This window comes from Salmo salar, chromosome 14 (assembly GCF_965601325.2).
Source record: "Salmo salar chromosome 14, fSalSal1, whole genome shotgun sequence".
Classification (NCBI taxonomy): Eukaryota; Metazoa; Chordata; class Actinopteri; order Salmoniformes; family Salmonidae; genus Salmo; species Salmo salar.
In genome coordinates, this window is record NC_138304.1 from 74,674,447 (window position 1) to 74,701,699 (window position 27,253).

Sequence of the window (27,253 nt, forward strand, 5' to 3'; positions counted from 1 at the left end):
TGACATGATGCTATCAGGTTGTAAATCTCAGCTGGCCTGGTACATTGTTTGCTGCCTCAAGCCAATCGGGATGCACTGTTTCAGTTTTAATGCCTCAATACTTTGGACAAAAATGGTTGAATGTAACGAAGGCTGGGAATGTCAATACAATCATACTAGCATAGGCAATGATAACGAGTCAGTCATAACGTGGCTAATAGGATACTGTATCTATTTATGTATTGATTTATTTTAGCAAGCTAAAAACACAGGGCCTAATGTTAGCTATAAATGCAACATGTAAAGTGTTGGTCCTATGTTTCATGAGCTGAAATAAAAGATCCCAGAAATGTTCCATACTCACAAAATGCACATTTGTCAAGTTTTGTGCAGAAATTTGTTTGCATTTCTCCTTTGTCAAGATAATCCATCCACCTGACAGGTGTGGCATATCAAGAAGCTGATTAAACAGCATGATCATTACACAGGTGCACCTTGTGCTGGGGGTTAATAAAAGGCAACTCTAAAAGGTGCAGTTTTGTCACACAATACAATGCCAAAGATGTTTTGAGGGAGCATGCAATTGGCATGCTGACTACAGGAATGTCCACCTGAGCTGTTGCCAGATAATTTTAATGTTAATTTCTCTATCATAAGCCGCCTCCAATGTCGTTTTAGAGAATTTGGCAGAACGTCCAACTGGCCTCACAACCACAGACCACGTGTATGGCGTTGTGTCTGCGAGCGGTTTGCTGATGTCAAAGTTGTGAACAGAGTGCCCAATGGTGGCGGTGGGCATAAGCTATGAACAACCAGCACAATTGCATTTTATCAATGGCAATTTGAATGCACAGAAATATCATGCGATCCTGAGGGCCTTTTTATTTTTTAACCTGTTATGGCTAGGGGGCAGTATTTTCACGGCTGGATAAAAAAACATACCCGATTTAATCTGGTTACCACTCCTACCCAGTAACTAGAATATGCATATACTTATTACATATGGATAGAAAACACTCCAAAGTTTCTAAAACTGTTTGAATGGTGTCTGTGAGTATAACAGAACTCATTTGGCAGGCAAAAACCTGACAAGGTTTCAGGCAGGAAGTGGCCTGTCTGACAAGGTGTCGTTCTTCTTGTCTCTGTTTATTGAAGAGTGAGGATCTTAGCTGTCCCGTGACACTTCCTACGGCTGCCATAGGGTCTCAGAAGGCGGTAAAAAGCTGAATCGTGGCTTTGCAGGCTCTGGCTGAAAAAAAGTAGCGCGTTTGGGTAGTGGCTGGTTACAGTACTGTGAGACTCAGGCTCGTGCCCGCGTCGACCGAAAGCTTTGTTTACTTTCCTCAGTTTAGCTAAAAGGAGATTCCTGGTCAGAATATTATCGCTTTTTTACGAGAAAAATGGCATAAAAATGGATTTTAAACAGCGGTTGACATGCTTCGAAGTACGGTAATGGAATATTTAGATTTTTTTTGTCACGAATTGCGCCATGCGCACGACCCTGATTTACCATTTCAGATAGTGTCTGGGACGCACGAACAAAACGCCGCTATTCGGATATAACGATGGATTATTTTGGACCAAACCAACATTTGTTATTGAAGTAGCAGTCCTGGGAGTGCATTCTGACGAAGACAACAAAAGGTAATGAAACTTTTATAATAGTAAAGCTGATATTGGTGAGTGCTAAACTTGCCGGGTGTCTAAATAGCTAGCCCGTGATGCCTGGGCTATGTACTTAGAATATTGCAAAATGTGCTTTCACCAAAAAGCTATTTTAAAATCGGACATATCGAGTGCATAGAGGAGGTCTGTATCTATAATTCTTAAAATAATTGTTATGCTTTTTGTGAACGTTTATCGTGAGTAATTTAGTAAAATGTTAGCTAATTCCCCGGAAGTTTGCGGGGGTATGCTAGTTCTGAACGTCACATGCTAATGTAAAAAGCTGTTTTTTGATATAAATATGAACTTGATTGAACAAAACATGCATGTATTGTATAACATAATGTCCTAGGGTTGTCATCTGATGAAGATCATCAAAGGTTAGTGTTGCATTTAGCTGTCTTCTAGGTTTTTGTGACATTATATGCTAGCTTGAAAAATGGGTGTCTGATTATTTCTGGCTTGGTACTCTGCTGACATAATCTAATGTTTTGCTTTCGTTGTAAAGCCTTTTTGAAATCGGACACTGTGGTTAGATAAAGGAGAGTCTTATCTTTAAAATGCTGTGAAATAGTCATATGTTTGAAAAATGGAAGTTTTTGTATTTTAGAGGAGTTTGTATTTCGCGCCACGCCCATCATTGGATAATAGAGCAGGTGTTCCGCTAGCGGAACGTCTAGATGTAAGAGGTTGGATCTGTCACCAACAGATGCATTTCTGTATTCCCAGTCATGTGACATCCATAGCTTAGGGCATAATTAATTTATTTCAATTGTCTGATTTCCTCATATGAATTATAACTCAGTAAAATCTTTGAAATTGTTGCATGTTGCATTTATATTTTTTTTCAGTATAGCTAGCTGCTGGGAGGATGATGTCATTGGGTGAGTGGACAACTTTTCCCCCCATATCGTTTTTTGGTGTCTACAGCTAGAGATGCAGGTGTCATTTGGTTAGCTAGCAAAACATGTGAATCACTTTGCTAGGTAGCTATGCTGAACTTTAACAACTGTTATCCACAGTTAGCCTATCTCTTAGTTGTCAATCAAATCAAATCAAATGTATTTATATAGCCCTTCGTACATCAGCAGATATCTCAAAGTGCTGTACAGAAACCCAGCCTAAAACCCTAAACAGCAAGCAATGCATGTGAAAGAAGCACAGTGGCTAGGAAAAACTCCCTAGGAAAAACTCCCTAGAAAGGCCAAAAACCTAGGAAGAAACCTAGAGAGGAACCAGGCTGAGGGGTGGCCAGTCCTCTTCTGGCTGTCAATGAAATGTATTTGGCGTCCGTCAAATGGGCGGCAAGGCAGGTTCCGACTCAGTTGTCAAAATGTGGTTTGGGACAAGCATGAATTGGCAGGCAAGCTGCAGAAAGGCAAGCGGGCAACTATTCTCCATCGACAAGCTGAAAAGGTTTTGAGAGGGTTTATCTACCGTTCACTCGTTAGATTTGAGCTCCTATCTCACTCTTGCTAACATTAGTTGATCTTGTTGTTGATGTGCATAGGCAACTGAGTGAGAGAGAGCCTACCTCATTGTTTGATCAATAAGACTGTAAAGTTCCCAAATCTAAGAGGACTCCTGTGGAATTTGCATATTTGCAGTAATCCATTCGGGTGTATTTTGTGGCTTTTGGCGAATGCTTTCTAATGATCTAAAGTCACGCTGTTACTGCTGCCTGTAAACACGCAGCCCAGTTTAAAGTGAATGATGGCAGGCCTGTGTGGAAAATGGCTTATTTTCATATAGGCCTACCGTAGCTCTGATTGGCTATTGCTGTGTAGAGTCCGGTCCTGGACAAGACGGATGTTTTTATTATGGTTTATTTAGTGCAGTGTCTATTAATTGTCCAAACGCGCAGCCGCTTTATAACTCTCTATATTGCTATAGAATTTTCACAAATACCTTACTTTAATAGAATGTTGGGGATTGAAGTAGAGTATGAAAACGGTCATATGTTTATTTAACTAGGCAAGTCAGTTAAGAACAAATTATTATTTACAATGACGGCCTACACCGGCCAAACCCGGACGACGCTGGGCCAATTGTGCGCCGCCCTATGGGACTCCCAATCACGTCCGGATGTGATGCCCTTGTTCGGATCCAGGCTGTGTCTGTAGTGATGCCTCAAGCACTGAGATGCAGTGCCTTAGGCTGCTGCGCCACTCAGGAGCCCCAAAATGTGGGTGTATATGAACAGATTTTAATACAATTTCATGTTGCTAAAACGCTGTCAGTTCCACTTTAAATCTGACTTTGTTATTATAATGAGTAATTAAGGAATGTCAAGTTACAAGTTAATTGACACGAGAACTCGAGAAATGCCAACTCTACAGAGCACCAATGGCTAAATTACTTCTGGACATGAGCGGTTTGTACAGTTCTTCCTCCTTCTCACCTTTCTATGCTCTGGGCTGGTCAGATCTGCTGTAGTCATGGCAACCCCACAGGGGCCTAGGGGATCAAAGCCTTCACTGAGCCATTCCAGATTTTCCTCTCGCTTTCACGCTCTCTCTCTGTCCCGCTCTCTCGACGCCATATATACATACCCATATACCCAGACAAAGACAAGTCTTCTCTTTTTTGTCTTCTCTTTCTTTGCAGCTGGGGTTACCCCTACCTAGGGCTATAAAGGTCATGACATTTTGTCATGCGAAAGACTGCCCGTCTCAAGGGTAATTCACAGTTAATGAACATAAACGTGTTTAGCATCTCGAGACCTCCACACATACAAGCTGCGTACAAGCCGCTGATGCGTGCCGTTGGAACATCTACATTTAAAGAAGTATAATACATCAATTGAATATATATACCATAATGAATCCATTGTTTGTTTTAGGTAGGTCTAAAGAAACATGATATGAAGAAAATGTATTTCAGATGAACAGAATATGGGTTGGCCTATTTATTGTATGTTATCTGGCTATGCCAAATGCCACAGGCTTGTTCATTTAGCAGACAAGATATGTCATTATTTTATATGAATTTATAGTAAGAAGAATATAATTGAACTTAGCTGAATAAAATTGAAAGGATATTTTTCCCATTCCATAGCGAGTGCGCATATGAAGGCTATGTTGAGTGTAAAAGGGATTATTTGAAACAGGTTCTATAGGCTACGCTAGATTTAAAGTTGCCAAATAACAATAGTTGTTAATGATACAAACCTTACATGCTGACCAGACCGCACGTGCGCATGTTGATTTTTGTCAAGCCACCCCAGACGCACTCAGGACACACAGGTTGAAATATCAAAGCAAACTCTGAACCAACTATATTAATTTGGGGACAGGTCGAAAAGTATTAAACATTTATGGCAATAGCTAGCTAGCTTGCTGTTGCTAGCTAATTTGTCCTGGGATATAAACATTGGGTTGTTATTTTACCTGAAATGCACATGGTCCTCTACAACAATTAATCCACAGATAAAAGGGTAACGTTAAACCAAGTTAGTTTCTAGTAATCTCTCTTCAGGCTTCCTCTCCTTTGGACTTTGGCAGTTTAACTTTAACCTCTACAGGATCGGTGTTTCCCCCTGCGTGACGGTTGAGCTAATGTAGGCTAATGTGATTAGCATGAGGTTGTAAGTAACAATGAAATGTCCCAGGACATAGACATGTCTGATATGGGCAGGAAGATTAACAAGAATTTAAGCTAACTGCACTGTCCAATTTACCGTAGCTATTACAGTGAAAGAACACCATGCTGTTGTTTGAGGAGAGTGCACAGTTATGAACTTGAAAATGTATGAATACACCAATTAGGCACATTTGGGCAGTCGTGACGCAACATTTTTAACAAAAATGCAATGGCTCAATGGATCAGTCTAAAACTTTGCACATGCACTGCTGCCATCTAGTGGCCAAAATCGAAATTTCGCCTAGATTCCTAACCTCTCTAGGGTAGTGGGCAGTATTTGCACGGCCGGATAAAAAAACGTACCCAATTTAATCTGGTTATTACTACTGCCCAGAAACTAGAATATGCATATAATTATTGGCTTTGGATAGAAAACACCCTAAAGTTTCTAAAACTGTTTGAATGGTGTCTGTGAGTATAACAGAACTCATATGGCAGGCAAAAACCTGAGAAGATTCCTTACAGGAAGTGGCCTGTCTGACCATTTCTTGGGCTTCTACACTCTCTTTATTGAAAACTGAGGATCTCTGCTGTAACGTGACACTTCCTACGGCTCCCATAGGCTCTCAGAAGGCGGCAAAATGCTGAATGATGTCTTTGCAGGCCCTGGCTGAAAAACAGTAGCGCATTTGGATAATGGTCGATCAGAGAACAATGAGACTGAGGCGCGTGCACGAGGCGACACCATGTTTTTATTTTTTCGTCTTTGAACTAAAACAGGGTTTCCCGGTCGGAATATTATCGTTTTTTTACGAGAAAAATCGCATAAAAATTGATTTTAAACAGCGGTTGACATGCTTCGAAGTACGGTAATGGAATATTTAGAATTTTTTTGTCACTAAACGCGTCGGGCGCGTCACCCTTCGGATAGTGTCTTGAATGCACAAACAAAACAGAGGATATTTGAACATAACTGTGGATTATTTTGAACCAAACCAACATTTGTTATTGAAGTAGAAGTCCTGGGAGTGCATTCTGACGAAGAACACCAAAGGTAATCAAATTTTTCTAATAGTAAATCGGAGTTTGGTGAGGGCCAAACTTGGTGGGTGTCTAAATAGCTAGCCCGTGATGGCGAGCTATCTACTCAGAATATTGCAAAATGTGCTTTTGCCGAAAAGCTATTTTAAAATCGGACATAGCGATTGCATAAAGGAGTTCTGTATCTATAATTCTTAAAATAATTGTTATGTTTTTTGTGAACGTTTAGCGTGAGTAATTTTGTAAATTCACCGGAAGTTTGCGGTGGGTATGCTAGTTCTGAAAGTCACATGCTAATGTAAAAAGCTGGTTTTTGATATAAATATGAACTTGATTGACCAAAACATGCATGTATTGTATAACATAATGTCCTAGGATTGTCATCTGATGAAGATCATCAAAGGTTAGTGCTGCATTTAGCTGTGGTTTGGGTTTATGTGACATTATATGCTAGCTTGAAAAATGGGTGTCTGATTATATCTGGCTGGGTACTCTGATGTTTTGCTTTCGTTGTAAAGCCTTTTTGAAATCGGAGAGTGTGGTTAGATTAACGAGAGTCTTGTCTTTAAAATGGTGTAAAATAGTCATATGTTTGAGAAATTGAAGTAATTGCCTTTCTAAGGTATTTGAATAACGCGCCACGGGATTCCACTGGCTGTTGAGTAGGTGGGACGATTTCGTCCCACATACCCTAGAGAGGCTAAGTCATATGTTGGCCTTTTCTCTTGCATTTCAAAGATGAGGATTAAAACAATAAAACATTTTTATTCTTTTACCAGATCTAATGTGTTATTCTCCTACATTCCTTTCACATTTCCACAAACGTCAAAGCGTTTCCTTTCAAATGGTATCAAGAATATGCATAACCTTGCTTCAGGTCCTGAGCTACAGGCAGTTAGATTTGGTATGTCATTTTAGGTGAAAATTGAAGAATGGGTCCGATCCTTTTTAAGGTGCATTACTACAACCAACTGGGCTGGAGTGTGGACATCAGTTCATCTTTCAATCACCCACGTGGGTATATGCTTCTAAAAACCAATGACGAGATGGCACGTGGGTATATGCTCCTGAAACCCAACGAGGAGATGGATGAGGCGGGACTTACAGCGCATCAACCGACACAAATGGAACCAAGTTCTATTTTAGCGCTTGGCCAAGCAGACGCTCGCGAGCAGTGTGGGTTCAATGATTGAATAACATATACGTGAGCGGTGTGGTTAGAATGGCTTAGAAATCAAAACATACAGTGCCTTCGGAAAGTATTCAGACTCCTTAACCTTTTTCCACATTTTGTTACGTTACAGCCTTACTCTAAAATGGATTAAATGAGGGGGGAAAAATCCTCAGCAATCTACACACAATAACCCATAATGACAAAGAGAGAACTGTTTTTTTTTTTTTAGAATTCTTTGCAAATTTTTCAATAAGAATAAAACAGACTTATGAGATTTGAAATTGAGCTCATCCTGTTTCCATTCATTATCCTTGATGTTTTTACAACTTGACTGGAGTCCACCTGTGGTAAATGCAATTGATTGGACATGATTTGGAAAGGCACGTGCCTGTCTATATAAGGTCCTACTTTTGACAGTGCATGTCAGAGTAAAAACCAAGCCATGAGGTCGAGGGAATTGTCCGTAGAGCTCCGAGACAGCATTGTGTCGAGGCACAGATCTGGGGAAGGGTACTAGAACATGTCTGCAGCATTGAAGGTCCCCAAGAACACAGTGGCCTCCATCATTCTTAAATGGAAGAAGTTTGGAGCCACCAAAACTCTTCCCGGAGCTGACCGCCCGGCCAAACGGAGCATTTGGAGGAGAAGGGCTTTGGTGAGGGAGGTAACCAAGAACCCGATGGTCTCTGACAGAGCTCTAGAGTTCCTCTGTGGAGATGGGAGAACCTTCCAGAAGGACAACCATCTCTGCAACACTCCACCAATCAGGCCTTTATGGTAGTGGCCAGACGGAAGCCACTCCTCAGTAAAAGGCACATGACAGCCCGCTTGGAGTTTGCCAAAAGGCACCTAAAGACTCTCAGACCATGAGAAACAAGATTCTCTGATCTGATGAAACCAACAATTTGGCCTGAATGACAAGCGTCACGTCTGGAGGAAACCTGGCACCATCCCTACAGTGAAGCATGGTGGTGGCAGAATCATGCTGTGGGGATGTTTTTCAGCAGCAGGGACTGGGAGACTAGTCAGGATAGATGAACAGAGCAAAGTACAGAGATCCTTGATGAAAATCTGCTCCAGAGCGCTCAGGACCTTAGACTGGGGCGAAGGTTCACCTTCCAACAGGACAACGACCCTAAGCGCACAGCCAAGACAACGCAGGAGTGGCATTGGGACATGTCTCTGAATGTCCTTGAGTGGCCCAGCCAGAGCCCGGACTTGAACCTGATCGAACATCTCTGGAAAGACCTGAATATTGCTGTGCAGCAACGCTCCCCATCCAACTTGACAGAGCTTGAGATGATCTGTAGAGAATAATGGGAGAAACTACCCAAATACAGGTGTGCCAAACTTGTAGCGTTATACCTAAGAATCGATGCTGTAATCGCTGCCAAAGGTGCTTCAACAAAGTTTTCTTATTAGCAAACATTTCTTAAACAGTTTTTTGCTTCGACATTATGGGGTATTGTGTGTAGATTGATGTAGAAACAAAACTATTTCATCTATTTTAGAATAAGGCTGTTGCGTAACAAAATGTGGAAAAAGTCAAGGGGTCTGAATACTTTCTGAAGGCACTGTATATGGGCTGCATGGTGCGACTATAGCAGGCCTGGATTATAGGCTACTGATGATTTGAGAAAGTCGCAGAAAAAGCTTGCGCTCTGTTCCTTGCCTCAGGCTGCACACACTTCTCTCATGTGATCATATTTTCATCGATCAGACTATTCACATTTTCTCGATTTAGAATGAACCATTATCGCAGGGGCAGAGGAAAAAGACATGTCATCCCCCGATGCGCTGGAGGCCGCTATCCCCCTGTTCGTTTGGGTAGGGTACACCGGTTATTTCACTCCTTGCCTCAACTTCTGTTTGAGGAGCATGCAGCCTCTCGCTGCACGACAGGTGATATTCCATACGGACGGTAGTGAGATATTCTGTTGCTAAAGGTATCCTAATGTGTCACCCTATTAATTATGAAAATATAAAAACATGTCAAATTACTAGGCTATTAAAAATCAATCCAAATTCACTATTGTAGGCTAACTCTATAAGCCGCCCTGCACAATCAATGAACCAACAGCATCGCCTAGGCCCATAGGATCTCTCCCAGACTTATTGATAAAAACTTTGGAGTGTAGCATAAGGTAACCAGTCCATCCAGTATTCATAATAATACATTCCACATTCAAAGGCGATTTACTAGAATTTGTTTAATTTTGGAATATAGGCTAGAACAATTAAAGACATCTTAAATAAATAAAATAATTACAGTTTTCTGCTGTGCGTAATTGTCTGTAATCTATGTATTGTATAACAAACGGCACAATCATTATTTTATTTCATTTTTTTTTTTTTTCAGGCTTGATTTCAGTGGTTAGAAGGACAATAGATCCTTGAGTACCAGGCCATTAGTGAGTTAGACAACCAACGCATGTCCTGAATGCAAAGGAGGAGATGACTTTTTTGGGAATTTTACTGTGGTCATGACACATGACTACCGGTGTGGGGGTAATACGGTTATCTCAACAGCCCTACCCCAATGAGTCATAGTGACATTTTAATTTAACCCTAGTGCCCAATTTTGTCTCAGATTATACCCTGACCAGAATTTGGTGGTTTTAGCACCCACATTACGGTATAAACATCTGAACTATTGTCGCTGTATGGACTACTCAAAATCTTAATATGAAGCAGTTATCACACAGAAAAGCTTTGTCGGTTTGCTTTCCTTATTCGCCTAATCCCCTTGTTGTTTTGGTGGCTCTGTTTTGCACTGCTTTTTTTTGACAGATTTGGGGAAGCTGCATACGAAATGTTTTTTATTTTAAGAGAAAGTTCTGTTTAGCCCCAATTCAGATTCACACACCGAAGTAAACTTGTAATTTAGAAGGGTACTGTGAAATTCAAGAAGTATTTGACCGTAGAGAGATTATTTGTCCACTTTGCTGCTTTATTAAAGTAAAGATTCACCTATTTTGAATGTTATATTGTTTTTGTGAATCTCTGAGCGATGTTCAATCAATTCCCGGGGGCCTTTTCATGTTTTCATCTGTCTCTGCGCTATTGCCTTTCAAGCAAGCAGAAATTTGGCCGGGATGACATAGCATTATGTTAAAGCCGGTGTCACTACACTGGAAGTTAATAGGAATACAACTTTTATATCGCGAAAATGTCTATCATACATGTCAGCTTTAAATACTGGCTGATGTCATAATGCGCGAGGACGTCTTCTCTCGAGTGAGCCATTGATCATATTTTTGCGATATTCCTACTTTGAGAAATTTATCATTTAAGAGGTTACGCCACATTTCTCCTATTTGTCTGCCTCTTCAATCCAAAGGTGCATTCATAGAGATACACTGAACAAAAATATAAACGCAACATGTAAATAGCCATGTTTTATGAGCTGAAAAAAAATCCCTGAAATTTTCCATACCCACAAAAAGCTTATTTCTCTAAAATGTTGTGCACATTTGTTTACATCCCTGTTAGTGAGCATTTCTACTTTGCCAAGATAATCCATCCACGTGACATGTGGCATATCAAGAAGCTGATTAAACAGCATTATCATTACACAGGTGCACCTTGTGCTGGGGACAAAGAAAGGCCACTCTAAAATGTGCAGTTTTGTCACAAAACACAATGCCACAGATGTTTAAAGTGTTGAGGGAGCGTGCAATTGGCATGCTCACTGCAGGAATGTCCACCAGAGCTGTTGCCAGATAATTTAATGTTAATTTCTCTACCATAAGCCGCCTCAACGTCATTTTAGAGAATTTGGCAGTATGTCCAACAGAACTTACAACCACAGACCATGTGTAACCACGCCAGCCCAGGACCTCCAACCAGCTTCTTAACCTGCGGGATCGTCTGAGACCAGCCAGCTGGACAGCTGATGAAACTGTGTGTGTGCACAAGCAAAGAATTTCTGCACAATCTGGCAGAAACCGTTTTCAGGGAAGCTCATCTGCGTGCTCTTCGTCCTCACCAGGGTCTTGATCTGACTGCAGTTCGGGGTCGTAACCGACTTCAGTGTGCAAATGCTCACCTTTTGATAGCCACTGGCACACCATTTATTACAGAGAATCTGTATCCTCTGCCTATTGGCGACTTAGCTTATTCAAGCCTGTCTCAAAATACTACACTGCACCTTTAAGACCAAAATAATGCTCTTTACATGACTCGCTTTTCAAAGATGTTTAGAAATGTACTCGTTTTGTGCCCTTGTAGGAAGCAATCACTCCCCTATTGCTGACTACAAATGATCTATAATTGGGCTAAGAACTCACTAACGAGCAAAGGATATTAAACAAAGTGTGCACACGTGGCTACATGCAGTTCTCGCTTTGATCACGTGTTTGTCACGCTGGAGGTGTCACATGGACATGCTGGCGTCCCTAATCCTTCTTATTCTGATGGTCATGGACTAGTAGTCTTAATGATTCCAGTGAGTTTTTATACTTTATCACCCAAGTATAATAACTCAATTCATGTACATTGAGTTAATGCTCAAATGTCATCAATGTGGGCATATCCCTGACCAGTGGTTCCCAACCAGGGGTACTAGGACCCCTGGGGGTATGTGGTCTAGCCACAGGGGGTACTTGAGAAGACTCTTTAGACCTTTAGTCTTACTGATAAAATGCACAATAGTGGGTACTCCAGGCAGAGTCAAATTCAGTTGGCGGTACATTAAATGAAAACTGTTGGGAACCACTGTCCCAGAGTTCAGGGTCAATCTAGGTGATGGAAAAACCAGCCAGATTTTCCAGTGATGTAACCTGGTCTACCAAGCCTGAAAAACCGGTTCTGCAAAAGCTGGTCCCAGATAACTGTAAGATCCCCCAGACAACGCTCTGTTTTCTATTAGTGCCCTGCAGGAATACAGCATCGCCTGCGCACATCTCGCCCTATGAGATACCAGCATCCTTCACAACACTGCCCAGAAAGGTAGAAACAGGGTGAGGGAGAGAGAAACTGAAAGGGAGAAAGAGAGATTGACACTGTGAGAAACCAGGGTGGAGACAACTGGAGAAGCTTGGCAACGCAAAGACTGACCACCAAGGAGATCTCAAACAGGCTCTGCTCTCTGAACTTTAACCCCTTGGTGAATGAATGTTTGAGGTGTGTTTTTTGTTTTGCTGGAATAGGGAGATTAGTAGCTACTGAATTGGATGTTTTCATTCTACAGAAGGAAACTCTGAAACCTCCAGAAGATGGGTCACCCTGACATAGGTAAATGTACTTTATATAAAGGTTGCTTGTTCACATTTTGGACAAATGGCCTGCTGTAGTAGATGTTGTGAAAATATTGTAAATTTTATATTAGACTTATTCGAGTTAGATAATACAGTCTCCAAAAGGGTTGTGGTAAGACTGATGAAGGGATGAGTGGCAGGTATATTTATAGTTCCAGTAGATTGACTTGGAATGATTACTCAGATTATTGATGAGATCTGTTGGCGAGGTGCTTCTGTCTAGACAGCCTGAGACTTCAACCTGTCCTCATTGCCACAGGTAAAGACATATCTGTGCTAATCCTCATGCCTACAGATCTGGGTAATCCTGTTATGCCACTCTGACAGGGGTGGACTCTGTTCTTGATTGGCCTAGTGACCCAACACAGAGTTGCCACCGTCTATGGCGTTATGGGGGCTTCTCGCCATGTAGAGCTTACTTAAATAGTGCCCTATAAAATCCTGGATGTCGAGAATGCGGACGGAATCACGAAATCCAGACATTAAAACGGTATTCAACAATATTAGAAAATGTATAGAATTTAGTAGTAAATATATTCTAAAATTATTTTGACCAAGAATACCATAAGACATGAACATATTGCATTTCCCTTCAACCTTCTGAAGCACAGTGTTAAATAACACTGAGAAATGTTTTTTTGTGATTTTATTAAATTTTTTCTTATTTGTACGTTATAAGGTTGGTAGCAAAATGGAAAACATTGTGGAAATCTGTTGCAGATATTGTCTACTACAAAATCCACAATGAAATGCTCTCTATGGGATGGCTGGCTGGCTAGCTAGCTAAGTCGCTAGCTAGCAAACGTAGCTACACACAATAATATCAAAGACAATATCAGCATGTAACGTAGCTAGTTAGTGTACTTTATTTAGGTGATTTTACAGCTATCAATTTAGGACTACAATCTCACCATGTTCAATCTGCAGATCGTTGTGCCTCAGAGTAGAGTCAACATTCGCAATGGCAGATATACTTTTGAGAATTGAACCGTTGCGATGGATCATTGGGGATCATTCAATATTCCCTTTTGTTCAGTGAAATCATCCCATGTGAAGAGTCAACTCATTTAATTACATTTCAGTTTGTAACTAAATTGTTTTTTTTGTTTCTATTGGAAGGATTTTATCATTTGCAATTGTCTACTTATGATAAGGTAAAAGGTTTATGTTTCTGTCTCCATATATGGTAAATATATCCAATGCAAAAAAACATCTACATTTAAATGGTATTAATATTCATTTGCATATTCCCATTAATTCCCACGGAAAGTTTCCACCTCTGAATGTGCCCCAAAATGTGCAAACCTAATTGTGACATTACATACATTCAACGAAAATAGGCACCCTTCTCGACATAAACACTGACTGTGAGGAAGTATTGCGTGATGATTAGCTTAGCAACTGCGTGACGCAGCATGACAACGTGAACTTATGCTGGGTGGGACGTTATACGTTCCTTCATTCATTGGATTTCTAGCTCCTTTCTATATCTGGCATCGGCACCATGCAATGCACCCTGGACGTCCTTTTAAATTACACATTTTTGCAATCTGAAAGTTGTATTCCTATTAACTTCATCGCAGTGCTACGTCATACCTTCCGGGTTTCTACCTGCTTGAACGCCGATCACGTGAAAACATTAAATGCTTTTAAGAGCAAAAACCAGAATAAACAGGAACAATCTTAATCCTGGAAAAACTAAACAAAGAAAAAGTAATTTGGGGGAAAAACGGAATTAGACAATTTTAAATAGATTTTACATGGCCCTAATTACCTTGCACAGTAGATATCAATGAACATATTGGTAATGCATTTTCCTATATCATTTTCTTTTAAAAGTATCATATTGTTGTGAGCAGCAGTCATTTCAGCCTAGTGTAGAGTAGGTCATATCTGTATTCGTCACTGAACCCCCGTGATGTTCTGTATGTCAAATGGAATTTCAAAGTGATCGTCCAACATCAGTTTGTCAGGCATTTCTCTAGTTATAATCGAAATGACTGAATTTTGTACCGTATGAATCATTTAATTTAGGATATTCCATGAGGTTTCTCGTAATGTTTTTTCCCCTAAAGAGCCTGTACTAGTCTGAAGTAATTTATTCCTCTTAATGCAGACTGGTGACGACTGATTTGGATATGTTTTTCTGAACTTATTAGATCATTTTAACTCTGTCACATGACAGAACTAAAGAACCCTCAGGTTGATGGTGCCTTATGATGCTTAGTTATGATCTATAATGCTCAAACATACTAGTGGTTTTGCTTCGTAGTGTTAGAGCATCGTTTCCCAAACTCGGTCCTCTGGACCCAAATGGGGCCACGTTTTGGCTTTTGCCATAACACTACACAGCTGATTCAAATGATCAAAGCTTGATGATTAGTGGGTTATTTGAATCAGCTGTGTGGTGCTAGGACATGTATCAAAATGTGCACCTCTTTGGGTCCCGGGGACCAAGTCTGGGAAACTCTTGTGTTAGAGGAAGTGGCCTCTACTCCAACCCCCCCCCCTTCTCGTGAGAAATGAGTCATTCCCTTGCATGCAGGCTCTCTGTCCACCCACATCTCCACCGTGCTAAGGGAGTACTGCTCTTCTCTCTGACCCTCCCTCAATATCTCTGTATTTTTCTCTCTCTCTCTTTTTCTCTCTCCCTCAGATGTGATGACGGCTGGCTCCAGAGACCAGAGGAAGTGGCTTTTGCATCGGTGCTGCCCCCACAGACCCAGTGTTTGACATCTCAGACAAGCACCAGCCACTTTTCGCCTGACGCTAGCTCCCTAGCCCTGATTTTGGTCTTTGGGTCATCATGGAACACCAAGGCCTACTCTCTATCATCGTGGTCATTCTATGGGTTATGGCTGTGTGTGTGGCCAGGCTTACCCCCCGGGTCTCCTTTCCGATGGGTAAGTTGAAACACATTTTATGATCTTGTTAGCTCCTCGATTGTGAATATGAACTTTGAAATGGAGTGATACATTTCAATGCTTTTATTTAGTCTCACTGTCTTGAAATGAAGTGACAGTCGCTTAAAGCAAAGTACTTTGCAGCTGTGATACGCTCCAGTGACTGTCTAGTTATGGATTTGTGTTTTTTGACTTAAGAACAGATCAGAAAGACACTCTTAGTGTGAATGCTTGTCTGTCATGCCCTGCTTGGGCTGAAGACACCCACTCAGTCCACAGACATTTACACGTCCAATTTAACAGTGCTCCTGTACTTGTGTCGTGATATTAAAATGGTAAGGACTTGGAATGGCTGGGTAAGTATTGATCTCTGTTATGGTGTTCACTATTAGAGCTCTGGTATTAACTGCATCCCTGACATGACAAGATGGAGGTTCAACAGGACCAACGGAAGGTCAGAAGTGCAACAGCGCTAACAGGGTGGAAATGCGACCGTGACTGACGAGCGAGGCGAATCAGTTCTCTTGGTGAGGGAGTTTCAGCTTTAAGTCGTGTTAGTTCAGTCCAATTTGAAGAATTAATCACAATACAAATCTTTGTTGTCTGTGTATGGTGGTGCTGTGTTTATGTGCACATTGTAATGCTAGGTCCAAAGTTGTCCCACGTGAGCCTATTACAGGTCTGTTGCCATACATCATTTGTGGATATTCTGGAGAGGGGAATGAAAGTTGAGCTGAACCGATGCTCTGTTGTCTCTCGTACAAAGCACTGCTCCCTGCCATCTTAAGAAAAGCTCACGAGTTTTGTCCCAACTAACGATCTACTAATGGGACAAGCATTATGGTTAACGAGGCAGCCAGCAGATGACATCACAATGGTTGAACTGTTTTGTTGCATCGTCTTCAAAGCTTGTATTCATTACTATCGTTAAGGGGCTGGGTAAAAATATATTTTTTTGTAATATGGTTTTTAAACTGTTTCAGTTTTTGTTTGATCCAGTTTTGAGTATTGGAAGTTGTAACATAAAGTAAATAGCATCCACTGTTGGCCATTTGTTTGTATAACAATACTGTTCCTGCTTTAGTTTGTACTGAAAATGCCTCCATTTCTAATCAAATATCTCGTGATGCATGGTATCACACACAAATATTTACCTTTTATCTTTCCAGAGAATGGCTTGTGGTTAATTTAAAAGCTGTGTTGTCTGTTGTGATCGAGGCCCTAATGGATTTATACTTAACATCGGAAGTGTTGTGTGATGCTAAATATTGAGTTGCCGAGAACTACTCAGTAAAACAAGGAAATAGTCTGCAGTGTCATGAAGGGAATCGAATAGGCCCTTGGCTTGCAAATATTACGGGACAAGATGTGGACACTGGCACAAGTTGGAAAACAGTTTCAAGTCCATTAATGTTCATAGGGCCCTATTAAAAAATAAAACGTTTTTTTTTTCCAAATTCTTTTTTCTTCGTTATGTTTTTAAAGGTTTCTGTAAAACGTTTTTTTTTCGCTCTGAAAATCACGTGTTTTAAGGGAACATCCAATTTAGTTTTTTTAATCCACAACAATGCTTGAACCAAAACAATGCTTGAACCTACTTTTGAGGTCTGGTAGAAATAGAAGAAATTTAGATTTTTGGGTGTAGTTACCCTTTTAATGCAAGTGCACACCAGAAAGAGGCCGTTGTTTGGTTAGCAATGTTTCTGTAGCACTCATGTGATTGCAGAGTTTGCAAAACAAATGGCCACTGGATTGATGCAAACAATCGTAACTACATAGTAGCCTAACGTTTAATTGAGAAGGTTTTTGGGAAAGCCTTTGCATATCTGCTAGAAGGTTATCATTAGCATTATCGCTAGCAGCTAAACAGTGTAGACATACGCACGCGCACACAGGCATTCCTGTGCCGTTTCAGAAAGTTGAAGGAAAATACTAGTCACTGATGCATTTTGTTCATGTCTTATGATTTACAATGAATAAATCTTCTAATAGGCTCAACACATTTAGTTGATTTCCTACGACTCCGTGATTCCATTTGCGTTTATAGGGCCCTAAGTTAAAATTAAGAAGACCCGCTGTATAACACAAACGGAAGCCCAAATGGGGTCCGACTACAAGAAAAGGAAGCGAAGATGACCTGATTGAGGAGAAAAATGTACGTGAAAGCTGATACATTTGCTGATGTAGGTGAAGCCTTTTGTTTTGTTTACTTTGTAGCCTGGAATGAATAGCTCTGTTGTTTGGGCACAGTATCAGATACGGTTGCGTGTGTGTTTGTATGTGTTGCACAGGAATAGTACAAGTAGGGGTCACTCGTTACCCTTTTCACAGTATTGTGCCAGCCCAAACTGTTCTTTGCTGGCATGGAAGCATCTTCTCACGTTGTCCTTTTCAGCAAGGTTCCAGCGACAGGCCGTTGCAGTATAGCTCAGCTCAGTAGTGGGAAAAGGGTAAGCTTTTAGTTTTCGCTGGAAGCCTGAATTGAACTCCTGGAAAAATGCCCATTCTCATAGACAATTGCCAACACACCGTTCAAGACCCATTTTCTCACACTCAATGATACAGCACAAATGCAAAGTTAGAGTTGACAACACTTCCTCCATCTAGGGACACAAGATCAGCATCTCCATCAATGCTGAATGTGTAGGGCCTGGGATTAGGGTCTGGGGTGCTGATCTTTGATCATTTCCTGAAAGGTGAATGTAGACAAAGCTGCTTCATGGTCTTTTCTCCTTTCAGATATCACTTAAGGAGGGTTGGCGGCAGGCAGGGGTTTAGGGAACTTAATAGAAACCTGTGACGTCCCCCTCCTCCAATGCAGCTCGTAAAGGTGACTAGCTCTGCTACCTGTGGCTGGGATGACCAAGAGAGCCTGGCAGGCTGATGCCTTAAGACCTGCCTGCTGCTTTAGTTTGGTTGTAGTTAGGGATGCACGATATATCTGTAAGCATATCGGATTCGGATGATATTAGCAAAAAATGCCAACATCGGCATTGGTCCGATGTCTAGTTTAACGCTGATGTGCAAAACCGATGTCAAAGCTGACATGCATACCTATATAACATAGGTAGATGACGTAATGACACCACGAAAAATACAGCTCTACACGTGCAACACAGCATTCCTAACCTAGCCCACAATGTCTGCTGTGTGGATCGAGCGGTCAACAAGTCGAGCAGGTATTTGAAAGAGTAAGAACATTTCAACTAGACAACTTAAAGGCGACATCCATTAATGCCAAGATAATGGAATTCATTGCACTTCGAGGACTGGTACACACTACCAAGTAGGTGCTATTTTTCAGATGCTGCCCTACCGGAGTTGCACAGTATTGTTGAAACTCACATCCAACACAACTGACATTTGGACCAGCAATGTCAGTCCCATGAGTATTACGAGTCTGACAACTAGGGTTGCACATTTTGGGGAATTAACGGGAATATATGGGAATTAACAGGAATATATGTGAATTAATGGAAATGTATGCAAATTAATGTTTTGCATTGGATATAGTTACCATATCATATAGAGACAAACATAAGCATTTTACCTTATCACAAGTAGACATAATTGCAAATGATTAAATCTTTCCAATATAATATTTTTTTTTAAATATAGTTACGAATTCAACTTTAAATGAGTTGACTCTTCACATGGGATGATTTCACTGAACAACAAAGGGAATATTGAATGATCCCCAATGATCCATTGCATCTCCCAAAAACGTTTTCAACATACGTCTGTAAAATGATAGTCTAGAAACTAAAGCTTTGGTTGTCTTTCTCTCAGGCTTCTATGTCTTCTCCCTTCTTGAACATCAGACTCTGAGGCCTCATCTTCACTGTCACTTTCCAACCTTGTTGAGGATGGCTCGTTGTCAGGCTCAAAAAGCCTCAAATTTGCCCGGATGGCCACAAATTTTTCAACCCTTGTATTAGTCAGCCTGTTGCGTGCTTTGTGTGTGTGGATGTGTGTGTGTGTGTGTGTGTGTGTTCCCAAACAAGGATCAGTTGCGCTCTGATGCGGCTAATATTGGTGGGATTTGGAGGATGATGGAAGCAACAGGGGAAAGAGCCTCAGATCCACAAAGTCCCTTCCACCAGGTGGCTGATAAGATGTTGGCACGACTGACATATTGCATCTCCATCCTAAAGCCCTTGCTTGGAAGTGTACTTCGCCAGACTGCCAAGAACCTTGCCCTCATACAGGTCAAGGTGGCGAGACAGTAGTGATGACACCATAGGCCTTGTTGATCTCTGCACCAGACAGGATGCTCTTGACAGCATACTTGGGGTCAACATGTACGCTGCGGCGTGTATGGGCTTCAGGCAGAAGTCTTCACGCTTTTTGATGTATTTCAGAACTGCAATTTCCTCTGCTTGGAGCAACAGTGAAGTGGGCAGGGCAGTATAGATTTCTTATCTTACATCTGCAAGCAGAGTCTGAACATCAGACAGGATGGCATTGTCTTCCTCAATCCGCGCAATGGCTACTGCTATAGGTTTCAGGAGGGAACTTTATGCACTTGGCCAGATGATTCTTCATCTTTGATGCATTCTTCACACATGATTTGGCACAGTATTCACTATATTTGCTGCAGTGAAATGTCTCCACACATCAAATAAAAAACATAATACAATTCCATGTACAGATAAATAGTTAAGCAGTTAGATTAAACAACTCCTTTTGTAAGATATGTTTTTAAATGAAACGTGTATAGAAACAGGTGAATTAACACTCATTTAGCAGGCTCAAGCAAGCTAAAACCCACATGGTAGCAAAAACTAACTAGCAGAAATTGTTAACAGATTTAAACACACTTTGTTGTGGGCTGCTATTTACTAGTTTACAAAAAATCATGTCATATAAAATATATTCACCCCACCCAGTATTATGGGGCGGCACGTAGCCTAGTGGTTAGAGCGTTGGACCAGAAACCGAAAGGTCAGGTCAGGGATTCGATCCAGCAACAAGGTAAATATCTGTCATTCTGCCCCTGATCAAGGCAGTTAACCCACTGTTCACCGTCATTGTAAAAAAGCATTTGTTCTTAACTGATTTGCCAGGTTAAATAAAGGTTAAATACACACATATATATTTATTTTTTCGTAATTGTAATCAAATCTTACCAGAAAGCATGTAGTCCTTGGCTCAGACAGTGTAGTAGCGTGGGCTCAATAGCATCACATTACTGTGCAAGATATTGAGAATCAGCGGTGCATGTGATGGAAGAATGTACTGTGCATGTGATGGAAGAATGCACTGTGCATGTGATGGAAGAATGCACTGTGCATGCAGATGGTTGCAATTCTATTGAATTGGGGATAGTTTAACCAAAATATGCCACAAGACCTAGAATTGCCTTGTGTATCCCACAAAAAAGGTTCACTGTTATAAGCTGACTGTTTTGATGAATTTAAGCTAAATTCTCAAAATTCCAGGGCTTGACTTCTCATGGAAAGTTTCCAACCCTTTGCAACTACTACTGACAGCACAGTGGGTCGACAAGGATTTTGTACTGAGGAAAACCGCATTGCATGCTCAAGAATTTGCTGGTTCTCATACCACTGCTGCCATTTCACTGGCATTTGAGAGCATGTTTGAAACTTGGAAACATGAACACTCCAAGTCCCATTCGAAAAACTAACTTGAGAAATAAGCTCAACTGCATCTGCAGCAGACGTGATTCCCCCTTTCATGGCATTGAAACACTTGCTCAACAAAAATGCCAACACAGGCCGTGGGGTTAACTTGAAAAGTACTCTACTAGAGGCTGTGAACAAGCGATTCGGTAGCATTCTCTCTGAGCCTCTTTACTGTGTCGACAACATGCTCGACGCTAGGTACAAGGACCGCTACTTCGATGCAGACAAGAAACAGGGTTTACGTGACATGTTAGACACAGCTGGACAAGATGGAAAAGGACACTGCGCACTGATGAAGAGAGGCCACGGGTAGACAGAGCTGAAACTTCACTGCTTGACATGTATGATGAAATCCTGGTTGAGACTGAACAACGCAACAGCACAGCAAGTAAGTGATGGGGACATACTTAAATACTTACAAAATAACTTTTTGGTCAGTTAGTGTGTGTGTGTGTGTGTGTGTGTGTGTGTGTGTGTGTGTGTGCGTGTGTGTGTGTGTGTGTTCAAATATTTAACTGTACTAGAATGCTTTAAAGGCCGCAAAAAAATGTGGCATCAGGTATTTTTGGAAAGGGAAATATCGGATATCGATATCAGCCAACAATGTTGTATCACTAGTTGTAGTCCTATCATTTTCTCACAATAACATTGCGTTATTGGAGTTTGTGTACAGGAATCGCCTAACTTACAAAGCGGTTTGTCTTACAGTATGTTAGACCTGTGGTCAAGTCAGTATAATAAGTATTTTATGCTTTTCTCCCAGTTTTCCAGGCATAGCCTATTAACCCCAATATCTGGTCTACCTCTGCTGTAGTTACATTGAGATAAAAAAAAAAAAAGATACCCTTTTACAAATGCAAGAGAATTGCCGCATTTTAAGAATATGGTGTAGAAATGTTTACCTCAGGTGTTCAGGGCAGGTGCAGAAACTAATTTGTGAAGAATGTGCTTTCTGCTCACTCTCTGTTAGCTAAATGAGTACAGACAAATTGTTGATAGTGTGAGAACCAGGAGACATGGTTGAGATAGACAACCACGTTTACAAGCTAAACTCCTTGCGACCCTACTCTGTGCTGTTTAGAATTCCACAGAATAGTGTTTGAGTTGGCCATCGGCGAAGACCTGACTATCACTTTACAGAACTCACTCATTTTTTGTTGTGTTGACATGAGGATTTTTGGAGTTCCTCGTCTCGTTGGTCTTGAGGAAATGCCCTCGGGTAGTACATTTCTGCTGTTTGCAAACTCGCTCATCTCCATTTCCATCAGGCTTTACTTAACCACTCGGCCTCAGACAGTGGGGCCTCAGACAGTGGGGCCTCAGTCGGCTGGAGCCAGCCACTAATGTAGTAGCCGTCACGCCACATGTGGAACACGAGTTGTGTACACATGCGTGCGCACACACCCACACACATTTTATAGATACACAAGTTTTAGTGAATGATGTTTTATTGGAGTGTGACACAAGGAATCACACAAGTGTTGATATCATTACAAATCGATTACGGTAGTTATTTAGATTGAAAAGGGCATCAAATTGCCAAGAGAAAGGGAGAAACATGAGTCCTGTGTCCACAATTGTGTTCAGTGTGTGAGAGTGAAAATAATCTCTTAGGAATAGTTTCCACTGAGGTCTCTTAATTTCCTCACTGAGACGAGTCTTGAACCCCTGTGTGTGTCTGTATGTGTGTCCAGATAGCTGAGGGATGATGACGCGCATTGACAGGTACGGGACGGGATCCCTCCTAATCCCCAGGATGACAGGTCTTATCTGCCGTGTTGCGCAACCCCCACTTCACTGTCTTTCTAAATGGGTGACTGCTCACACAGTAGCCCAGCCGTTGCTCATTCATGAGTAACCAACCCATGATACATGACCCATAGATCAACACCGTAGTCAGGAAATGCAGTATTCACTCCCTCTGTCAAATGTCTCGCATGGCTAATTCTGCAATGTGAAGTGTTACGTTTGTATTCACAGGTAAGGAGCTCACAGATGTTTTGGACTTCTACATACGAAACTTTGTTATTTTACTATTTCAAGTGAAGTCAATGTGACTCTTTAAATGTAAACTCATCTCTTTAGCTGGTATCCTGCCCCATCTTCCGCTCCAGCTGTGTTGCGTTAAAATACTTGTCTGAAGGCACGTGAAACAGCAAAATCAACAGTTTGTCTGGGCAAGGCCTCCTCCACACGGCCTTACTCAGGACCCCTGTGAATCCCTTGCCAAGCTTGTTGGGGTTGCGGACTACATTTCACTTGAACGGTTGCCAAGGACTGTTTGCTTTACTCCTCGGGCCTCATGAGACTTGATCTGTGTGAAGCCATGATCTGCAGAGAGTTTACGTCTCAGCGCGTGCCTGCAAGGGTGTGGAGTCTGTGATGATTCATCTGGCCATGCATGGGTGTGTGTGAGAGATTGCAAGAGTGTGGCGTGTTTGTAGGGGTCATTAGCCAACGGACATCATTCATACCCACCCCAGTCAGACTGAGAAAGACCTGTGTGTGTATTTTTGTGAACTTTCGTTCTGAGTGTAGAGGAACTTTGAGGTTGTGGGAGAATCTTCCAGTGTGCTTTTTGCACACCCCAGGGAGAGGGAGATGTGCCCAGTAATCAGTGTGAGAGAGAAATGCCCTGTGAGAGAAAATGTCCAGGGGGAGAGGGAAAAAGTGAGAGGAGACAAAGAGAGCAACTGTGGGTGAGAGAGAAACAACATGGGCCGGGCCACTGAGCGGGCAAAGGCCCCACCGGCCCGCCACTGACAGCCCTGTGTGCCCGCCGTTCAGAAGCCCCGACGATGCCAGGATGCCACGTGGCGGAAACCGGGGGTTTCCTTTTGGTGATCTGCTGTGAAAAAGAGAACAGCACGAGAGTAAAACCTAATGTAGCGTGCTTCCATAATACAGTACCTCTTGGCCCAGCCTGAGCCTACAGCTGCTGGGTGGAGTTAGGGTGGGGTAGGGTGAGGATCTGTCCTTGCTTGAGGATGAGGGGGTGGGGAAGGATCTATGGCAGTGTTGGTTCTTTAAACAGGGGTTACGTCTGTAACCTCCGGTTGCCACTAGATGAGGTTGTAATAAACAGAGCATTTTTTTCTTCTAACAAATTCGCCTCTATCTTTTGGAAGGTTTAAGCTACAAAATATTATGACCCTTCACTGAACGATGTGTGTTCACTGAACATGTATGTGTCTTCTGTTTCCCTACAATATCTGACCAAATTATGAAAGACAAGAATTGTACTTTTAAATTCTGTAAAGTCAGTGTGGAAGAGGTGACAAAATGATTCATCTATCAACAATGACAAGTAACTGGGGTCTGACAATCTGGATGGAAAGTTACTGAGGATAATAGCGGACGATATTACCACTCCTATTTGCCATATCGTCTATTTAAGCCTACTAGAAAGTGTGTGCCCTCAGGCCTGGAGGGAAGCTAAAGCCATTCCGCTACCCAAGAATAGTAAAGCCCCCTTTACTGGCTTAAATAGCCGACCAATCAGCCTGTTACCAGCCCTTAGTAAACTTCTGGATTTTTTTATTTGACCAGATACAATGCTATTTCACAGTAACAAATTGACAACAGCCTTTCAGCACGCTTATAGGGAAGGACACTCGACAAGCACGGCACGTACACAAATGACTGATGATTGGCTGAGAGAAATTGATGTTAAAATGATTGTGGGGGCTGTCTTGTTAGACTTCAGTGCAGCTTTTGACATGATCGATCAGTCAGCTGCTGGAAAAACTTGTGTTATGGCTTTACACCCCCTGTGTGGCTCAGTTGGTAGAGCATGGTGTTTGCAACGCCAGGGTTGTGGGTTCGATTCCCACGGGGGACCAGTACGGAAAAAATGTATGAAATGTATGCACTCACTACTGTAAGTCGCTCTGGATAAGAGCGTCTGCTAAATGACTAAAATGTGTAAAAAAAAATGCTATAATGGGGATAAAAAGTTACCTGTCTAACAGAACACAGAGGGTGTTCTTTAATGGAAGCCTCAAACATAATCCAGGTAGAAGCAGGAATTCCCCAGGGTAGCTTTTTAGGTCCCTTGCTTTTTTTTTCAATCTTTACCAATGACATGCCACTGGCTTTGAGTAAGGCCAGTGTGTCTATGTATGCAGATGACTCAACACTAAATGTCAGCTACTACAGCAACTGAAATGACTGAAACACTTAACAAAGAGCTGCCGTTAGTTTCAGAATGGGTAGCAATTAATAAGTTAGTCCTAAATATTTCCAAAACTAAAAGCATTGTATTTGGGACAAATCATTTACTAAACCTCAACTACATCTCGTAATGAATAATGTTGAAAATGAGCAAGTTGAGGTGACTAAACTCCTTAGAGTAACCCTGGATTTTAAACTCTATTGGTCAAAACATTGATACAACAATAGCTAAGATGGGGAGAGGTCTGTCCATAATAAAGCGCTGCTCTGCCTTAACACTATAAGCAAGGCATGTCCGACAGGCCCTGGTTTTGTTGCACCTCGACTAATGTTCAGTTGTGTGGTCAGGTGCCACAGAGGGACTTGGGAAAATTGCAGTTGGCTCAGAACAGGGCAGCACGGCTGGCCCTTGGATGCACACAGAGAGCTAACATTAATAACATGCATGTCACTCTCATGGCTCAAAGTGGAAGAGAGATTGACTTCCTCATTACTTGTTTTTGTAAGAGGTGTTGACAAGCTGAAGTCACTGAGCTGTCTGTTTTTAAAATACTAGCACACAGCTCGGACACCCATGCATACCCCACATGACATGCCACCAGAGGTCTCTTCACAGTCCTCAAGTCCAGAACAGTCTATGGGAGGCGCACAGTACTACATAGAGCCATGACTACATGGAACTCGATTCCACATCAGGTAACTGATGCAAGCAGTAGAGTCAGATTTAAAAAGCAGGTAAAAATACACCTTATGGAACAGCGGCACTGTGAAGTAACACAAACATAGGCACAGACGCATGCATACATACACACGATAACATATGCACTATACACACACACTTACACATGGATTTTGAGTTGTAGATATGTGGTAGTGGAGTAGGGGCCTGAGGGCACACACGTAGTGTGTTATGAATTCTGTAATGTTTTTGAAATTGTATAACTGCCTTAATTTTGCCAGACCCCAGGAAGAGTAGCTTCTGCTGTAGTGTAGCTACATGCTGTAGAAAATCATACACCATTATGATGATCTTCTGAACTTCCCAATACCTTTCTGATGCATTTCAGTCACTTCAAACCATACCTCCTTCAGATTGAAATACTATCAAAAGTACTGTCAGACTGATTTGTAATAGACTGTTTGTAATAGCCCCAATTAAAGAAGTAAACATTGGCCGTTGATTACATAACTTTTTTTTTTACATGGTGGGGTCGCAAAACAATTTTGATATGAAAATGGGGTCCTGGCCAAAAACGTTTGGGAACCCCTGTCTATGGCTTTGCCTGGGAGGCTGAGAAGAGACTGTTGGTTGTGACTAAACACATCTAACATGATTGGTGCTGATCAAATGTTCACTGTCAAACCTCGTGTCTGACCATCGTGTGTGTTTGTGTACACAGCACTGAGATCTGGAACACAAATAGCTTGGCCCGAGTCCAGTTCTTCCTGGATTAACCAGAACTGAGCACCCGAGAGAGAGACAACCCATATCACACCCTGAGGTGAGGGGGTGGTGCCTTTCAGACAGGTATTTTAACGCAACACAAACTTTCATGTCCAGGAGTTGTAAAAATGAATGTGTTAGTCCACTGTTGACACAGTCACAAAATAGCAATCAAGTTTTCAAGATAATTACTGTCAAAAAGCTATTTGTAACTTGCCACATCATTATAGTCCGGTTTTTGAAAGTCCTATATCTTGAAAACTTGATTGCTGAGATGCACAACATTTTGGGACTGTATCAACAGTGGACTAATGGAGAAGAAAAAAAATACCAAAAGAAAGTTTGAGTGGAATTTCTATTACTGTCTTCTCTCTCCCCTGGAAATGTCC

General features: G+C 41.6%; 1 protein-coding gene across 11 annotated transcripts in view; it reads left to right on the top strand.

The window, feature by feature from the left end:
* Window positions 1–27,253, top strand: part of LOC106569872 (semaphorin-4A) — a 51,744-nt gene that overhangs the window by 2,612 nt on the left and 21,879 nt on the right. For 6 of the 11 annotated variants that reach the window (XM_045694721.2, XM_014141576.3, XM_045694722.2 and 3 more), the window contains one exon: window positions 15,356–15,602. In XM_045694721.2, coding sequence (XP_045550677.2) covers window positions 15,506–15,602 — 97 coding nt within the window. In that variant the 5' untranslated portion in view covers window positions 15,356–15,505. Of the gene's footprint in view, window positions 1–12,632; window positions 12,677–15,355; window positions 15,603–15,994; window positions 16,130–27,253 lie in introns of all 11 variants that reach the window. The other 5 variants (XM_014141572.3, XM_014141573.3, XM_014141574.3 and 2 more) reach the window with 2 other exon arrangements.